Below are 19,126 nucleotides of genomic sequence, written 5' to 3' on the forward strand. Positions count from 1 at the left end.
CCTCACAAGAGAGTGTATGTATACTTGTCTTTGAGTACTCCCAGCATTCAGACGTGGAGTGATAACAAAATACGACCACGGGAGCAGTACGGCCAACATGGCTGCGTATGGGCAGAGCAGCCCACCCGAGTACCATTTGTCCAACATTCCACACCACCTGCCGCTGCTGCTCTGCTACGGCGGCGGGGACATGCTGTCGGACGTGAAGGACGTGCAGCAGCTGTTGAATGATCTCAGCAACCATGACGCCGCCGACAAGCTCGTGGCTCGGCTGGTGAAGGAGTACGCACATCTGGACTTCGTGATGGGGGTGAATGCCAAGCAGGTCGTCTACGACGGCCTCATCGCATTCTTCGACAAACACAGTTGATGGGCTTCTTCCCGCTGCAGTGCTTAATATTATAACTATACGCGATTGCTGCCGACTTGACATTCTTTGTGCACTCACTCCGCGGGAGATTCATGTACGAAGGGAGATGAAAGAGAAATAAATCATATATCTCCGTATAATAAATCATATGTTTAACCAATCGAATCGGCATCCATGCTATATCCCTTTTCCACCGTTTCAACTTCTACTAAGTGGCATCACATCCGATGAGTCGTCGTCAATCGAAACAGTATCTATCATAATACTGATAGAAATAATTGAAGATAAGAACAATAATTGAAGAAACTTTATTAAAGAAGTGAAGTAGCTTGAATACATTAACATGTTACTTCTCCTATTTATACATATTAGGAGGAAGGATTTTCCTCAACAAAATGAAGGATTTTCCTCAACAGAATAGAGAGATTTCCTCATATGGTGCTCCTAACAAGGATACCAATCTTGAATCGATGCCAAGAATGATTTACAAACGAGAGGCTTCATGAGTAGGGCAAGAGCATAGTGCTGCTGTTGTTGTTGCTACGGTTTTGACGACGATGGTTGTGGCTACGATTGTGACGGTGACCGTTGCAATTGCGATAGCGGCGGTTGCGGTTGCGACAACGACGGTTGTGATTGTGACAGCGACGGTTGTGGCTGAGACAGCAACGATTGTGGCTGCGACAGCGACGTTTGTGGCTGCGACGGTGACGGTTGCGACAACGGTAGAGGAGAAATCTACAACAATGTTACAGTGATACTACTACAACATAGGAAGAAGCTGCAACAGAAGAGGAAGCTACAGTAGAGATGTAATAGAGGAGGAAACTGCATCAGAAGAGGTAGGAGGTAGCTATAGCGAGGAAGAAAGGTGGGGTAGTGCTGGTGAGTGCAGCAGCGGAAGGAAATGGAAATTGGCGCAGAGTGGCAGTGGAGAAGACAGTTGTTATTCACCGATGAGGAAAGATTTGTCACACTGATGGCTTGACGACGAAAAAGCAATGGTAGAAAGCCTTTTCTTTTGTCGTCGAACGTGGAAATGGTCTCACAGCGAAAAGAGAGCTTACTCTAAGCAAGCGACTCTGATACCATGATAGAAATAATAGAAGATAAGAACAATAATTGAAAAAGCTTTATTAAAGAAGTGAAGTAGCTTGAATACATTAACATGTTCTTTCTCCTATTTATACATATTAGGAGAAAGGATTTCCCTCAACAGAATGAAGGATTTTCCTCAATAGAATAGAGAGATTTCCTCATATTGTTGAGGAAATCTTATCTTCTATCATGCCCCCGCAAGATGGTGCTCCTAACAAGGATACCAATCTTGAATCGATGCAAAGAATGATTTACAAACGAGAGGCTTCTTGAGTAGGGCAAGAGCATATTGCTGCTGTTGTTGTTGTTGCTACGGTTTTGACGGCGATGGCTGTGGCTACGATTGCGACAGTGACAGTTGCAATTGCGACGACGGCGGTTGTGACAACGGCAGTTGCGGTTGCGGTTGCGACAGCGACGGTTGTGGCTGTGACAACAACGATTGTGGCTGCGACAGCGACGGATGTGGCTGCGACGGCGACGGTTGTGACAACGGCAGAGGAGAAATCTACAACAATGTTGCAGTGATGCTACTACAGCATAGGAAGAAGCTGCAACAGAAGAGGAAGCTACAGCAGAGATGTAATAGAGGAGGAAGCTGCATCAAAAGAGGTAGGAGGTAGCTATAGCGAGGAAGAAAGTTGGGGTAGTGCTGGTGAGCGCAACAGCGGAAGGAAATGGAAATTGGCGCTGAGTGGCAGTGGAGAAGATAGTTGTCATTCGCCGATGAGGAAAGATTTGTCACACCGACGGCCTGACGACGGAAAAGCAATGGTAGAAAGCCTTTTCTTTTGCCGTCTAACGTGAAAATGGTCTCACAGCGGAAAGAGAGCTTACTCTAAGCAAGCGACTCTGATACCATGATAGAAACAATAGAAGATAAGAACAATAATTGAAGAAACTTTATTAAAGAAGTGAAGTAGCTTGAATACATTAATATGTTCCTTCTCCTATTTATACATATTAGGAGGAAGGATTTCCCTCAACAGAATGATTCCTCATATAGTTGGGGAAATCTTATCTTCTATCAAAAACAAGTAGATTGGTGATTAATTTGGGTTGATCTCTAGTGCTGTTGTTGCTACATGTCTTCTTTGGTGCGTGTGGAGGGTGAGGAATGAGTTTGTTTTCCAATAAAAATGCATTTTGGTGTATATTATTTTTTTTATAAAGCTATTGCCTCTACCTTGGCAAATAACATGGCCAAATTGCTTGATTGTTGTAGGCATGGTTTATTTCAAAGATAAGTTTCTTATAATAAGAAACCAAATATGGGTAGCCACGACGAAAGCTGGTTACGGTAGTCCCAAGCAAGAAACATTGCAAATAATACACTGCTAAGCGAAACATTGCAGTAAGGAGTTGACCATTTCGTATTGTGTTTCACATCAACATATCCACCTATGTTGAATCCAACCTTATGGATATACCAAGTGTTATACCAAGTCTATCACTTATGGATATACCAAGTGTTATAGATTCGAATCCAACCCTCGATCCAAAAGTTTGAGAAGAATTATTCACTCTCAAGATCCAAGTGAAACAAGATATCATCAATGCGATCATTAACATTGAAATCCAAAAGAATTTAATCTCGATAAGTTAATCATAAAAACTTGGACTCAAGATCATTCCTTATCTAAAGTCATATCCACTGGATTGGATCTACAAAGACGTAGAAACGAGCATAAATCAATAGTGCACATTCGAAATTATGATCGCCAATAAATATATCGACAAGGTGTCATACAAGATGGTGCCCTCTGACATATGTCAAGTTATCTTTAGAAGTCTATATTGGTAGGATCGAGAAGTCATCTACTACCGTTTGGGGTGGACATCCTTGTTAGGCAAAGGCAAAAGTGCTATCGATGGAGATATGAGCATCCTTGTTAGGTCACTCATTGGAAGCGTCTATTGGATAGTGCTCGTGTGATACATCGATCCTCATTATAATGCCAAAACGATAGAAAAAAAAAGTATCGATAAACAACTTCTAATGATTGACTAGCATCGAATGGTTGGTTGGTAGCTGCTGTGTGTATACAAGAAGCTCAAGTGATGATGTCCATTATCTCTCATAATTTGCTGCATTGAGATCTTTCAAACCCTACGGCCTATGGCAAGCAAAGATGGCTCAGCAGCTGCGAAGTCCTTGAAAGGCCTGCTTGCACATCTCAAATCATGGTGCTGCCACACCATGAATCTATATGGCCAGGTAAGAAGCCAGCTTTTATTTAAATAAAAAAATATATTTAATTTAATCCAAAAATAGATGTATTTTCACTAAAAAAAATTAATAAAATAAAATTGATTTCATTCGACTCTGCTGGGGATCGAACCCAGAATCTCTGGTTCCGTAGACCAGCGCCTTATCCATTGGGCCACAGAGTCGACAATATTTGTGAAATTTAAACACAGTAAAATACCTTAGTCATTTTAATACGATAATGGGAATTTTAATTTTCTTTCGAAGATGTTAATAAAAAATACTAAACTAAGCAAATCTTTTGCTGTTTTTTGATATATTCTTTATTTATCGACCTTTAGTCTTCTAAGATTCTAAACGAATGCTTCTTTTCTCATAGTCAAATAATTCTTATCTTATAATGTTTTTATGTGTGATTTAAAGGTTTGAAACCTCATTAAAAATCTCATGGAATAATATAACCTAACTTTGCGAAAAGTATTCTTATGATACTATAATAATATATGATTAAAATAAATAAATTGACATTTCTATTCTTTGTTGTAAAAAAACAAAGTAGTTGTTTTATTAAAATTCACTTTCAAATATATTTTTATTCTTTACAAGAATACATGTATTTATAGGGAACTGACCGTAAGGAAATCTGAGGGCGGCATCACATATATAGTCAAAGAACAAAAAAATAAAATCTTCAAATTTTTAAATATGTGTTCGTCGTCGTGCGAAGATTGATACGCAAAAACTGAAAACTACGTATACGAAAGATTATGTTACCTAGAGATATCATATATCCCTGAATCCCTATAGATCTTTATGAGAGGGTGAAGGAGGTTTAGTGACCTTCTTTCTAGCAGTGATCCACACAGTAGGGCTACGACGATGGTCCTCAAAACTCTAGGCCTGCTTTGACGAGGAGAAGGGGAGGAGAATAGGAGAGGCAACCAAAAAGGCTATATAGCTCATGAACCACTAGTTTCCTCCTATTTACAGAGGTCCTCTGTCAACTTAACCCTAATGGATCATGTCCTATTAGGTAGTAGATCTTCATCCGACTACCCAAGCCTATTAGATTATTATATCTCCATTCAATAATCTCTCATAGGCTCTTATTGGATCTCATCTATAGAATCCAATAATTCATGGGCTTATTGGATATCCAATAAGATATGGGCTCCAGCGGATATCTCATATCCGAACCTCTACTCATTGCAATACCTACTATATGTGTGTGACCCTCTAGGACGAATATTAAGTTGGCCGTGAATCATACATGTCAAAACTCCTTCTGGCTCAGTGAATTATTATCTCCATAATAATTCACTCAATTCATAAACTGTGGATGTACTATGCCACTACGTCGCAGTCCCCAGATGATATAGGGGAATCCAATCCATTAGACCAGTCTATCCTCGGTTATCGTATACATATAGTCTCTCATCTATCTAATATCCCAGAGATTGTATACCGGGCATGGTGCTATCAGACCCATACGGTTTCTACTCGAGTCTCGCTCTAATCGGATTCCCTCGGAGAACTCTTTCTCTTTCAATTCGAATTATCCTAGCTAGAGATTTGTCTAAGCAAGAACACATGAGATATTCTTCTCATAATACCGACAGTGGATGATCCTCTATTAATAGTTAATTATCCTCGTAAGGTTGGCTACCACTCCCGATGACCGATTGTGCTAGATCTGGAACCTCCAGACCTATAAGTCTAGTATAAAAGAATAAAATACTTATACAAGACATTCTTGGTGCCTCAAGTCTAAGGACCAGAAACACCACTAGGACTATGGAATCGGTGTCAGACAATAAGATATCATCAACCATCTAGCATTCCGTAAACATATCAATCAATGAACTCATTCTCAAATGAGCACTTGTAATGTATCCCTAGTGTCCCCACATGAGTAGCTCTGAGACCAGCTGCATCCATCATATAGATGAGTATATAGCACACCGACCTATTCGATTATCTTGATGTCCGTCTCTAGTAACCTATGATCGGGATTATTTAGGATTTATGTTTAAAGGTGAATCGATCTCATTATCATGATCTCATCACGATCCGACTCCCATTATATAGATCCATGGACATTACAATATATTCAAGCTACAAACAATATAAAGTGATAAAATATCAAATAATAATATTAAGCAAAAAGACTGCGTGTCAAGTTATACGTGTCATCACTAACGTAATTGGCTTCTAGGGCACCTATAACTAGAAATCTCGTACTTGACCTAAAGTCGATCATCTATGTGTCTGATCCCCATCAGACCCTTGTGACGCTTAAAGACAATATGTGATAACGGTTTTGTCAATAGATTTGCAATGTTATCTTCGGATGTAACTCTTTCCACTACTACATCTCCTCGGCTCACATTCGCTCTGATCAGGTGGAACCTCCTTAGAACGTGCTTAGACTTCTGATGAGATTTGGTTCCTTCGCTTGAGCAATCGCCTCGTTGTTGTCACAATATACGGGAATAGGCTCCTTGCTAGTTGGCACGACGCTCAGATCTGTTATAAATGTCTTCATCCAAACTCTCTCCTTTGTTGTCTTTGCCACAACAATGTATTCCGCATTTGTAGTCGAGTCAGCAATAGTATCTTGCTTGAAACTCTTCCAGCATATTACTTCTACATTTATGGTGTACATATACCCCAAATTCGACTTGCTATCAATGATATCGGACTAGAAACTCGAGTCCGTGTAGCCTTCAACCTTGAGGCTATTACCTTCATATACCAGTAAAAGATCCTTAGTTCTTCTCAAGTACTTAAGGATACACTTTACTGCTTTCTAGTGCTCCAAGCCTGGATCCGTCTGATACATGCTTGTGACACTCAGAGCATCTGCTTTATTAGGCCTCGTACATAGCAAGACATACATGATATATCATATCATTGAGGCATAAGGTATCCTATTCTATCACTGAGGCATACATAATATACCCTATCGTGACACTCAGAGCATGCACTATACATGTTCACTAGGTAGGAATATCGTCAACCTATCACCAATAAAAAGTTTTGAATAAAAAGAAACAAATGGTTCACTGCTAAAATTAGAGTGTCATCATGATCCATTACCAATAGTATCTTTTATTTTCATTCCGAAGACACAATCTCTTGTGACATTTTCCGTGATCTCAATGTTCTTCTATCACGTTTGCATGAATTTGCCTAATAATATGTTATGCGGGCCTTTTTAAACGGCATGTCATATACTGTAGAGGTGAAGAGTTTAAATTTAGTTCGACTTCTTGTATTGCACACAACAACAATCTATTTTTCAACTTTTGTACAGTTACATGCAGTTGTGAAAGGCCATAACAATGTCAGTAACAAGTAGCGAAGATCACGCATCACCACCCTTCAACTGCCTGCACAGATCACCCTCTCCATCTCCTTCCTCCTCCTCCGCCCTATAAGAAGGCCATGAACGAGGTATCATCCTTCACCGACTTCCTCCTCACCCTCCTCACTATAACAAGGCCAATCCTTGGTGAAGTAGGTGATCTCATCCTTGGCTTACCTCCAACATGGGATTCCGTTGCTGGCTTCTCGTCATCACCTTCGTCCTCTCCATGGGCTTCCATTGCGAGCTGGCCGGAGCTCACGGACGACGGCAGCTGCTGCAGAGCCTCGAGCCTCCGGATGACGACGTGTGCACCGCCGTGGTGAGCCCTCAGGGTTACGAGTGCCAAGAATATGAGGTAGCCGAGTGCAGATAAATGTGGATGGATGGATGATTGATGCGGGCATGGCATGAGTGGTTGAAGCTTGCTGCGTTGCGTCCCTTGCAGGTGAAGACGCAAGATGGGTACATACTGACCATGCACAGGATCCCACAAGGAAGAGGAGGCGGCAGCGCGGGGAAGAGGCAGCCTGTGCTGCTCCAACATGGAGTCCTCATGGTACGTTTCCTCGAGCAATCTGCATGTGTTGCCATGCATGCATGTACGTACAGTACGTTGTCGTCTTCGTCATTCTTCTTCTGATTATTGACGCATGATGGATGAATGATGGCAGGACGGGATGACATGGCTTCTGAATCCACCTCAACAATCACTGGCTTTCGTACTTGCAGACAACGGATTCGATGTCTGGATCACACACGGCAGGGGCACCAGGTGGAGCCGTCGCCATGAGTCTCTCGATACATCAAACCCGGTTGGTCATCTTCTCTACAATGCTGATTATGAAGTCTTGAGCAGGTTCATCATCCTGTTGTTGTCTCGCAGGCTTATTGGGCGTGGTCATGGGATGAGTTGGCCAGCTTTGATTTGCCTGCCACTGTGGGTTTTGTATTCCGGAAAACTGGGCGGAAGCTGCACTATGTTGGTCACTCCATGGTAGGAGACTTTTCGTACTTTAATGCCAAACATGTCATTCTTCCTTCCACTTTGAATTACTTTGCATGTATGTTCTGCTACTTACTGCCACCACTACAACTACAACAACTGACTGACGTTGGATGATGCTACAGGGAACTCTGACAGCTCTATCAGCATTCTCCGAGGGGAAGCTGGTGGATAAGATCAAGTCAGCTGCCCTTTTGACTCCGGTGGCCTATCTGACTTACATGACAACTCCAATCGGAAGAGCTGCAGGCAGCGCATTCTCAGGAGAAGTAAGAACGAGTTCACAACACTCTTTGAATTTTTCTGTCATCAAGGGGGGGGAGGAAGCTACATCACAGTATCTTCTTCTAATTTACCTACGTTCAGAGTTGTGTCATAGCTTTCTTGCTTTTTCTTGCAGATGTTGGGAGCACTTGGAGTGGGAGAATTTGATCCTAAAGGGTACGTAAACTAACACATCCCTCTTGTTGTTGTCAAAAGAAAATGTGCTGACAAAAGCATCAGAGGCCTTATCAACATGACCGACCGACCATACATTGAGTGATGTTATCGTTAAAGCTCTTCCTTCTAATTCAACTGTCTTCCCTAATGGATAAGCAGGGCAGTCGGAACCAATTATTTGGAGTTCGTCTGCGCTATGCCGGGGGTGAACTGCTACGACCTTATGGCATCATTCACAGGTACGCACAAATTATTCCGCTGATAATATTCCGCCCGCAACATATGTTTGATTTGACTTTAATCATATATGTGTTTATTATTGTAGTCTTTCAATTAATTTACATATGTGTAATGGCTTTTCCTTCCTTATTCTGCACTCACAAACACACGCACACACACTCACTTTGGATGTAGGGCCAAACTGCTGCCTCAATTACTCCACTGTTGACATGTACTTGAAGTATGAACTCCAGCCGACATCCGTGAGGACACTCGTCCATTTTTTACAGAGTCAGTCAGTCTGATACAAATCCAAAATATCATTCATATACTTGAGCTACTTAGATTTCTTTCTCACAAAAGAGTATGTAAAACTTTCTTTGAGCACTCACAGCGATCAGAAGTGGAGTGATAACAAAATACGACTACGGGAGCAGTATGGCCAACATGGTTGCGTATGGGCAGAGCAGCCCACCCGAGTACCACATGCCCAACATTCCACACCACCTGCCGCTGCTGCTCAGCTACGGCGGCGGTGACATGCTGTCGGACGTCAAGGACGTGCAGCTGCTGTTGAAAGATCTCCGCAACCATGACGCCGACGAGCTCGTGGCTCAGCTGGTGAAGGAGTACGCACATCTGGACTTCGTGATGGGGGTGAATGCCAAGCAGGTCGTCTACGACGGCCTCATCGCATTCTTCGGCAAACACAGTTGATGGGCTTCTTCCCGGTGCGGTGCTTAATTATAACTATACGCGATTGCTGTTGACTGGACATTCTTTGTGTACTCACTCTGGGCGATTCGTGTACAAAAGGAGGCGAAAGAGTAATAAATCATATATCTCCATATAATAAATCATATGTCTAACCAGTCGAATCACCATCCATGCTATATCCCTTTTCCACCGTTTTGGCTTCCACTAAGTGGTATCGCATCCGATGCCTCGTCAATCGAAAGAATATCTATCATAACACAACACGAGTAGATTGGTGATAAAAATGGGTTTATCTCTAGTACTGTTGTTGCTACATGTCTTCTTTGATGCGTGTGGAGGGTGAGGAATGAGTTAGTTTTCCAATAAAAATGCATGTCGGTGTATAGTATTTTTTTATAAAGCTATTGCTTCTACCTTGGCAAATGACATCGCCAAATTGCTTGACAGTCGTAGGTAAAGTTTAATTCAAAGATATGTATGTTTCTTAGCATAAGAAACTAAATAAGGAAAATCATAGAAAAGTTTTTTAACCCTAAAAACTTAAGGCTCACCTCTCTCTCAAAAATAAGGGGTGTGCCCCCATCTAAAGTGTAATAAAAAAAGGCCTTTAGCAAAGGAAAAAACACTAACAAGATGGCGGTCCATAACATAGCAACGTTGCTCGACCTTACTACCTAGATGACAATACTAGCCTAATAGATGAAGACGTCATAGGCTGGATGCAAGCCTAAAATAACCCAACAATGAATATTGAATGAGGAAAGAACATCACATTAAGGGATAGAGAGAGTCGTCTCCATCCGAGACGTATAATTACAAACAATACATTGCTGAGCGAAACATTGCAGCAAGGAGTCGATCCTTTCAAATTGAGTTTCACATTAACATTCCCTCCTATGAAGGCTTGATCAGTGCTAATGTATTAGACTAATGGATAGATCAATTTGATACTTATTTTAATTTATATGACTATGGCAGTGAGGATAGGGTGATGCTTGAGTGACTCGTGTTGACCAAACCTGTTCACATGGTTGAAATCCTATCTTTGAAACAATAACGATGAAGATATGTCATGAACATAATTCAAAAGATTCATACGAGAAGAATTTTACCCTATGGGGCATCACAAAAAATGATGAAGGAGGTGACTCTGCATATACTAAGAAAGGGATCAATCCTTGCAAGAATACACTACTGAGTTTTGACAAAAAGTAGTGGCACTCAAAATTTCCCTCGATAACCACTTCTTCCTCATGTTCCCGCAACCCAAAGCTCCTTCCCAAAGCTTCATATAACTATTGTGAGAAGTCCACAATGCTGACTACCTACTTCACAAATTCTACCTATCGAGAGTATCGATGTGTTGTCTAGACACAATTTGTTTGTGAGCACTGAAAGATTATAGGTCATACATGGGAGAAGTACTAAAAGGATCTTTCCAAACTCTTAATGAATAAGTGAAAGAAAAATAATCAAAATTGATGTAAAGCGATCACTATCGTAAGAGATGATCAAACTGAACTACCACCTGTTTCGCACTCGAACAAAAGGTTATAGACTCAAATACAAACCTCAAATCAAAAGTTTGAGAAGTATTCACTCTCAAGATCCAAGTGAAATAGGAGATTATAAATGCGATCATTGGCATTGAATTCCAAAAGAATTTCATCTCGATAACTCAATGTAGAGACTTGGACACAAGATTGCTAGTGCCCTACAAGCCAATTATGTGAGTGATGACACATATGACATGATACGCTTTCTTTTTTTATATATTATATTTTAATTTTTTTTCACTTTATATTGCTTGTTGCATATATGCATGAATATATTGTGATGTCCATGGATCTGTGCAATATGAATCGGATTGTGATCACGATAATGAGATCAATTCGCCTTTAAACACAGATCCTAAATAATCCTAGTCATAGGTTACTCGAGAGGGACATCGAGATAACCGGATAGACTAGTGTGCTGACTAGTGTGTTGTATACTCGTCCATATGATAGATGCAACTAGTCTCATAGTTGCTCATGTAGGGATACTAGGGGTACAATAATGTGCTCATTTGAAGAATAAGTTCACTAATTGATCTACTTACGGAATGCTGGATGGCTGATGATGCTTTATTATCAAACAGTGATTCTGTAGTCCCAATGGTGTATTTGGTTCTTAGATTTGAGACACATTAGATATCGGACTTATAGGTCTAGATGTTCCAGATCTAGCACAACCAATCATCGGGGGTGGTAGCCAATCTTACGAGGGCTATTGAATGTCGATAGAGGATCATCTGCCCTCGATGTCATAAAAAGAATATCCCATGTATTTTTGCTCAGACAAATCTCTCGCTATGGTCATTCGAATTGAGAGAGAGTTTTTCGGGAGAATCTGATTAGAGTGAGACTCGAGTAAAAACTATATGGGCTTGATAGTACCATGCTTGGTATATAGTCTTTGAGATATTAGACGGATGAGGGACTATAGGTATAGGGTAACTGAGGATAGACAAGTCCAATGGATTGGATTCCCTTGTATCGTCTGGGGACTACGGCATAGTGGCCTAGTACGTTCGTAGTCGATGAGTGGAGTAAATTATTATTGAGATAATAATTTACCAAACAAGAAGGAGTTCTAACCAGTATAATTCATGACTAGCTTGATATTGGGCCTAGAGGGTCATATACATATGGTAGGCATTGCGATGAGTAGAGGTTCGGATATAAGATATCCGTCGGAGCCCCTATCTTATTGGATATCCAATAAGCCACTGAATTATTGGATCCTATGAATGAGATCCAATAAGATTAAATGAGAGATTATTCGATAGAGATCCACTAATCTACGAGGCTTGGATAGTTGGATGGAGATCCAATAGGGTTAAGTTAACATGGGACTCTATAAATAGGAGGAAACCAAAGGTTCATATGCTAGAGCTTCTCTTGGTTGTCACTTCCTATTCTTCTCTCCCCTTCTCCTCCTCAAATAGTAGGCTTGGAGATTCGAGGAGGATCGTCGTAGCTCTATTATGTGATCCACCGCTAGAGAGGAGAATGCTTGACCTCTTTCACCTACTCCTATAGATCTGTAGAGATTCAGGGATATACAATCTCCCTAGGTGACACAATCTTTCATATACGTACTTATTAGTTTTGTAAATTTTGTATACTAATCTTCGCACGATGACAAACATAATTTATGAGAAATTTGAGTATTTTTGTTTTATGTTCTTCCGCTGCACATGTGATGTCGCCTCTAGATTTTCCTACACAAAAGTCGTAGGAAACTTTAGCATGAGCAAAACCTTGGAGAACTTGTAATGATATGTTTATTAGCCCTAGATGTAGCAGGACTTGGCTCAATTCATGTGAGGATGCATCCTTTGTAGCACTTCAAAACCAACCAAACGAAAATCGGGGTTGTATACTCCATTATCCATTCCATCATGATCATGGGAGAGCATATCTATGGACTTCTTAAGAGGTCTACCTATGATGAAACGGTGACACAACTATCTATTTGTGGCGATCGATAGGTTTTCAAAGATGGTGGGGGTCATGCCTTACAAGAAGACAATAATCAGAGGAGTAGCTCGATTATTCTTCTAACACATGTGGACACACTTTGACCTTTTCAAGTTCAATCGTGTTAGATCATGACGGGCATTTCTTGAGCAACTTTTGGAGTTCACTTTGGACCACTATAGATACTAAATTGAAGGGGAGCACAGCCTTCCATCCATAAGCTTATGGCCAAACCGAGGTAGTAAACCACACTATGGTTCATCGCCTTCGAGGATACAACTTTGATACCTAAAGAAATGAGACGAAAGCTTACCATACTATTAGTTTGCTTTCAATAGGGTAGTGCATAGTTCTACTAGTAAATCACCATTAAGAGATATGCTTGGTGGAATATGTAATGCATCATATACTGTAGAGGTGAAGAGTTTAAATTTATCTCAATATTTTTTATTTCACACAACGGCAATCTAATTTTCAATTTTTGTGGAGTTACATGTAGTTGTGAAAAAAGGTCACAACAACAAACCATTAACAACAACAACAACAACAAAATTAGACCAACGGAATATGAAAATTATATGACTTTTTATGTCTTAAAGTGTTGATAGAATAAGATTTGGGTGGATTAAATGCCAGTTTTTGAGAGCTGTTAACACGTAGCGAGAATCACATATCACCACCCTTCAACTGCCTGCACAGATCATCCTCGCCATTTCCTTCCTCCTCCTCCTCCGCCCTATAAGAAGGCCATGAACGAGGTCTCATCCATCATCCACTTCCTCCTCATCCTTCTCCCCGTAAGAAGACCAATCCTCGGTGAAGGAGGTGATCTAACCTTTCGCTTACCTCCAACATGGGATTCCGTTGCTTTAACTGGCGTCTCGTCATCTTCTTCGTCCTCTCCATGGGCTTCCAGGGCGAGCTGGCTGGAGCTCACGGAAGACGGCAGCTGGTGCAAAGCCTCGAGGCGGCGGATGATGGGGTGTGCACCGCCGTGGTGAGCCCTCAGGGTTACGAGTGCCGAGAATATGAGGTAGCGGAGTGCAGATAAACGTGGATGGATTGATGATTTATGCGGGCATGGCATGAGTGGTTGAAGCTTGTTGCGTCTCTTGCAGGTGAAGACGCAAGACGGGTACATACTGACCATGCACAGGATCCCACAAGGAAGAGGAGGCGGTAGCGCGGGCAAGAGGCAGCCGGTGCTGCTCCAACATGGAGTCCTCTCGGTACGTTCCCTTAAGTAATCTGAATGTGTTGCCATGCATGCATGCAGGGTACGTTGTCTTCTTCGTCATTCTGATGATGATGATGATGATGATTGACGATCGATGAATGATGGCAGGACGGGTTGACATGGCTACTGAATCCACCTCAACAATCGCTGCCTTTCGTACTTGCAGACAACGGATTCGATGTATGGATTACACACGGCAGGGGCACCAGGTGGAGCCGTCGCCATGAGTCTCTCGAAACATCAGACACGGTTGGTCATCTTCTCTACGTTGCTGATTATGAAGTATTGAGCATCATCCTTTTGTTGTCTGGTAGGCTTATTGGGCGTGGTCATGGGATGAGTTGGCCAGCTATGATTTGCCTGCTACTGTGGGTTTCGTATTCCAGAAAACTGGGCAGAAGCTGCACTATGTCGGTCACTCCATGGTAGGAGACTTTTCTTTTAATTACTTTAATGGCAATACATATCATTCTTCCTTCCACATTGAATTACTTTGTATGTATGTTCTACTACTACTACTACTACTACTAATACTACTACTACTACTACTACTACTACAACTGGGTGACGTTGGATGCTACAGGGAACTCTGACAGCTCTATCAGCGTTCTCTGAAGGGAAGCTGGTGGATAAGATCAAGTCAGCTGCCCTTTTGACTCCGGTGGCCTATCTGACTTCCATGACAACTACGATCGGAAGAGCTGCAGCCAGCGCATTCGCAGGAGAAGTAAGAACGAGTTCACGACACTCGATTGATTTTTCTCATCAAGGGAGCTACATCATTCATTATCTTCCTCTTTAATTTTCCGACGTCCAGAGCTGTGTCATAGCTTTCTTGCTTTTTGTCTTGCAGATGTTGGGAGCGCTTGGAGTGGCAGAATTTGATCCTAAAGGGTACATAAACTAACATATCCCTCTTGTTGTCAAAAGAAAATGTGCTCTTCTAATTCAAGTGTGTTCCCTAATATGGATAAGCAGGGCAGTCGGAACCAAGTTTTTGGAGTTGGTCTGCGCTATGCCGGGGGTGAACTGCTACGACCTTATGGCATCATTAACAGGTACGTACAAATTATTCCGGTGATAATATTCCGCCGGCAACATAAGTTTGATTTGAATTTAATCATATATGTATTTATTATTGTAGTCTTCAATTAATTTACATATATGTGTATTGGCTTTTCCTTCCTTATTCTGCAACACACACCCACACACTCACTTTGGATGTAGGGCCAAACTGCTGCCTCAATGACTCCACTGTTGACAAGTACTTGAAGTATGAACTCCAGCCTACATCCGTGAGGACACTCGTCCATTTTTCACAGAGTCAGTCAGTCTGATACAAATCTAAAATATTATGTATACCTTAGCTACTTAGATTTCTTCCTCACAAGAGAGTGTATGTATACTTGTCTTTGAGTACTCCCAGCATTCAGACGTGGAGTGATAACAAAATACGACCACGGGAGCAGTACGGCCAACATGGCTGCGTATGGGCAGAGCAGCCCACCCGAGTACCATTTGTCCAACATTCCACACCACCTGCCGCTGCTGCTCTGCTACGGCGGCGGGGACATGCTGTCGGACGTGAAGGACGTGCAGCAGCTGTTGAATGATCTCAGCAACCATGACGCCGCCGACAAGCTCGTGGCTCGGCTGGTGAAGGAGTACGCACATCTGGACTTCGTGATGGGGGTGAATGCCAAGCAGGTCGTCTACGACGGCCTCATCGCATTCTTCGACAAACACAGTTGATGGGCTTCTTCCCGCTGCAGTGCTTAATATTATAACTATACGCGATTGCTGCCGACTTGACATTCTTTGTGCACTCACTCCGCGGGAGATTCATGTACGAAGGGAGATGAAAGAGAAATAAATCATATATCTCCGTATAATAAATCATATGTTTAACCAATCGAATCGGCATCCATGCTATATCCCTTTTCCACCGTTTCAACTTCTACTAAGTGGCATCACATCCGATGAGTCGTCATCAATCGAAACAGTATCTATCATAATACTGATAGAAATAATAGAAGATAAAAACAATAATTGAAGAAACTTTATTAAAGAAGTGAAGTAGCTTGAATACATTAACATGTTACTTCTCCTATTTATACATATTAGGAGGAAGGATTTCCCTCAACAAAATGAAGGATTTTCCTCAACAGAATAGAGAGATTTCCTCATATGGTGCTCCTAACAAGGATACCAATCTTGAATCGATGCCAAGAATGATTTACAAACGAAAGGCTTCATGAGTAGGGCAAGAGCATAGTGCTGCTGTTGTTGTTGCTACGGTTTTGACGGCGATGGTTGTGGCTACGATTGTGACGGTGACAGTTGCAATTGCGACAGCGGCGGTTGCGGTTGCGACAACGACGGTTGTGATTGCGACAGCGACGGTTGTGGCTGAGACAGCAACGATTGTGGCTGCGACAGCGACGTTTGTGGCTGCGATGGTGACGGTTGCGACAACGGTAGAGGAGAAATCTACAACAATGTTGCAGTGATACTACTACAGCATAGGAAGAAGCTGCAACAGAAGAGGAAGCTACAGTAGAGATGTAATAGAGGAGGAAACTGCATCAGAAGAGGTAGGAGGTAGCTATAGCGAGGAAGAAAGGTGGGGTAGTGCTGGTGAGTGCAGCAGCGGAAGGAAATGGAAATTGGCGCAGAGTGGCAGTGGAGAAGACAGTTGTCATTCACCGATGAGGAAAGATTTGTCACACCGACGGCCTGACGATGAAAAAGCAATGGTAGAAAGCCTTTTCTTTTGTCATCGAACGTGGAAATGGTCTCACAGCGAAAAGAGAGCTTACTCTAAGCAAGCGACTCTGATACCATGATAGAAATAATAGAAGATAAGAACAATAATTGAAGAAGCTTTATTAAAGAAGTGAAGTAGCTTGAATACATTAACATGTTCTTTCTCCTATTTATACATATTAGGAGAAAGGATTTCCCTCAACAGAATGAAGGATTTTCCTCAATAGAATAGAGAGATTTCCTCATATTGTTGAGGAAATCTTATCTTCTATCATGCCCCCGCAAGATGGTGCTCCTAACAAGGATACCAATCTTGAATCGATGCAAAGAATGATTTACAAACGAGAGGCTTCTTGAGTAGGGCAAGAGCATATTGCTGCTGTTGTTGTTGTTGCTACGGTTTTGACGGCGATGGCTGTGGCTAGGATTGCGACAGTGACAGTTGCAATTGTGACGACGGCGGTTGTGACAGCGGCAGTTGCGGTTGTGGTTGCGGCAGCGACGGTTGTGGCTGTGATAGCAACGATTGTGGCTGCGACAGCGACGGATGTGGCTGCGACGGCGACGGTTGCGACAACGGCAGAGGAGAAATCTACAACAATGTTGCAGTGATGCTACTACAGCATAGGAAGAAGCTGCAACAGAAGAGGAAGCTACAGCAGAGATGTAATAGAGGAGGAAGCTGCATCAAAAGAGGTAGGAGGTAGCTATAGCGAGGAAGAAAGGTGGGGTAGTGCTGGTGAGCGCAACAGTGGAAGGAAACGGAAATTGGCACAGAGTGGCAGTGGAGAAGACAATTGCCATTCGCCGATGAGGAAAGATTTGTCGCACCGACGACCTGACGACGGAAAAGCAATGATAGAAAGTCTTTTCTTTTGCCGTCGAACATGGAAATGGTCTCACAGCGAAAAGAGAACTTACTCTAAGCAAGCGGCTCTGATACCATGAAAGAAATAATAGAAGATAAGAACAATAATTGAAGAAGCTTTATTAAAGAATTGAAGTAGCTTGAATATATTAATATGTTCCTTCTCCTATTTATTAAAGAAGTGAAGTAGCTTGAATACATTAATATGTTCCTTCTCCTATTTATACATATTAGGAGGAAGGATTTCCCTCAACAGAATGATTCCTCATATAGTTGGGGAAATCTTATCTTCTATCAAAAACAAGTAGATTGGTGATTAATTTGGGTTGATCTCTAGTGCTGTTGTTGCTACATGTCTTCTTTGGTGCGTGTGGAGGGTGAGGAATGAGTTTGTTTTCCAATAAAAATGCATTTTGGTGTATATTATTTTTTTTATAAAGCTATTGCCTCTACCTTGGCAAATAACATGGCCAAATTGCTTGATTGTTGTAGGCAAGGTTTATTTCAAAGATAAGTTTCTTATAATAAGAAACCAAATATGGGTAGCCACCACGAAAGCTGGTTACGGTAGTCCCAAGCAAGAAACATTGCAAATAATACACTGCTAAGCGAAACATTGCAGTAAGGAGTCGACCATTTCGTATTGTGTTTCACATCAACATATCCACCTATGTTGAATCCAACCTTATGGATATACCAAGTGTTATACCAAGTCTATCACTTATGGATATACCAAGTGTTATAGATTCGAATCCAACCCTCGATCTAAAAGTTTGAGAAGAATTATTCACTCTCAAGATCCAAGTGAAACAAGATATCATCAATGCGATCATTAACATTGAAATCCAAAAGAATTTAATCTCGATAAGTTAATCATAAAAACTTGGACTCAAGATCATTCCTTATCTAAAGTCATATCCACTGGATTGGATCTACAAAGACGTAGAAACGAGCATAAATCAATAGTGCACATTCGAAATTATGATCGCCAATAAATATATTGACAAGGTGTCATACAAGATGGTGCCCTCTGACATATGTCAAGTTATCTTTAGAAGTCTATATTGGTAGGATCGAGAAGTCATCTACTACCGTTTGGGGTGGACATCCTTGTTAGGCAAAGGCAAAAGTGCTATCGATGGAGATATGAGCATCCTTGTTAGGTCACTCATTGGAAGCGTCTATTGGATAGTGCTCCTGTGATACATCGATCCTCATTATAATGCCAAAACGATAGAAAAAAAAAGTATCGATAAACAACTTCTAATGATTGACTAGCATCGAATGGTTGGTTGGTAGCTGCT

At 41.7% G+C, this 19,126-nt stretch overlaps 2 protein-coding genes and 1 non-coding gene across 3 annotated transcripts; 2 read left to right on the top strand and 1 right to left on the bottom strand.

The window, feature by feature from the left end:
- Positions 1 to 3,789: 3,789 nt before the first annotated feature.
- Positions 3,790 to 3,862, bottom strand: TRNAR-ACG (transfer RNA arginine (anticodon ACG)). Its single transcript has one exon. It is a non-coding gene; the product is annotated as a tRNA-Arg (tRNA).
- Positions 3,863 to 7,228: 3,366 nt separating this feature from the next.
- On the top strand, positions 7,229 to 9,528 carry LOC135616414 (triacylglycerol lipase 2-like). The gene is made up of 9 exons (XM_065115608.1): positions 7,229 to 7,402; positions 7,493 to 7,603; positions 7,719 to 7,859; positions 7,931 to 8,041; positions 8,176 to 8,355; positions 8,451 to 8,491; positions 8,651 to 8,730; positions 8,906 to 9,001; positions 9,105 to 9,528. Exons 1-9 carry the CDS (start codon positions 7,229 to 7,231, stop codon positions 9,425 to 9,427), a joined length of 1,257 nt encoding a protein of 418 aa, XP_064971680.1. The 3' UTR covers positions 9,428 to 9,528.
- A 4,276-nt stretch (positions 9,529 to 13,804) lies between these two features.
- Positions 13,805 to 16,028, top strand: LOC135616415 (triacylglycerol lipase 2-like). The gene is made up of 9 exons (XM_065115609.1): positions 13,805 to 13,984; positions 14,070 to 14,180; positions 14,297 to 14,437; positions 14,503 to 14,613; positions 14,772 to 14,915; positions 15,042 to 15,082; positions 15,167 to 15,246; positions 15,416 to 15,511; positions 15,615 to 16,028. Exons 1-9 carry the CDS (start codon positions 13,805 to 13,807, stop codon positions 15,938 to 15,940), a joined length of 1,230 nt encoding a protein of 409 aa, XP_064971681.1. The 3' UTR covers positions 15,941 to 16,028.
- Positions 16,029 to 19,126: the final 3,098 nt, after the last annotated feature.

Source organism: Musa acuminata, chromosome BXJ2-7 (assembly GCF_036884655.1).
Source record: "Musa acuminata AAA Group cultivar baxijiao chromosome BXJ2-7, Cavendish_Baxijiao_AAA, whole genome shotgun sequence".
In the NCBI taxonomy this organism is placed as follows: domain Eukaryota; kingdom Viridiplantae; phylum Streptophyta; class Magnoliopsida; order Zingiberales; family Musaceae; genus Musa; species Musa acuminata.

What these genes read in the sequence shown, in the direction of transcription:
- LOC135616415 (XM_065115609.1), top strand. Translation starts at nt 13,805, where the DNA reads ATGGGATTCCGTTGCTTTAACTGGCGTCTCGTCATCTTCTTCGTCCTC. An exon ending in CTCTCGAAACATCAGACACG is followed by an intron (nt 14,438 to 14,502) that starts GTTGGTCATCTT and finishes GTTGTCTGGTAG; the next exon opens with GCTTATTGGGCGTGGTCATG. An exon ending in CCTTATGGCATCATTAACAG is followed by an intron (nt 15,247 to 15,415) that starts GTACGTACAAAT and finishes CTTTGGATGTAG; the next exon opens with GGCCAAACTGCTGCCTCAAT.
- LOC135616414 (XM_065115608.1), top strand. Translation starts at nt 7,229, where the DNA reads ATGGGATTCCGTTGCTGGCTTCTCGTCATCACCTTCGTCCTCTCCATG. An exon ending in ACGAGTGCCAAGAATATGAG is followed by an intron (nt 7,403 to 7,492) that starts GTAGCCGAGTGC and finishes CGTCCCTTGCAG; the next exon opens with GTGAAGACGCAAGATGGGTA. An exon ending in CCTTATGGCATCATTCACAG is followed by an intron (nt 8,731 to 8,905) that starts GTACGCACAAAT and finishes CTTTGGATGTAG; the next exon opens with GGCCAAACTGCTGCCTCAAT.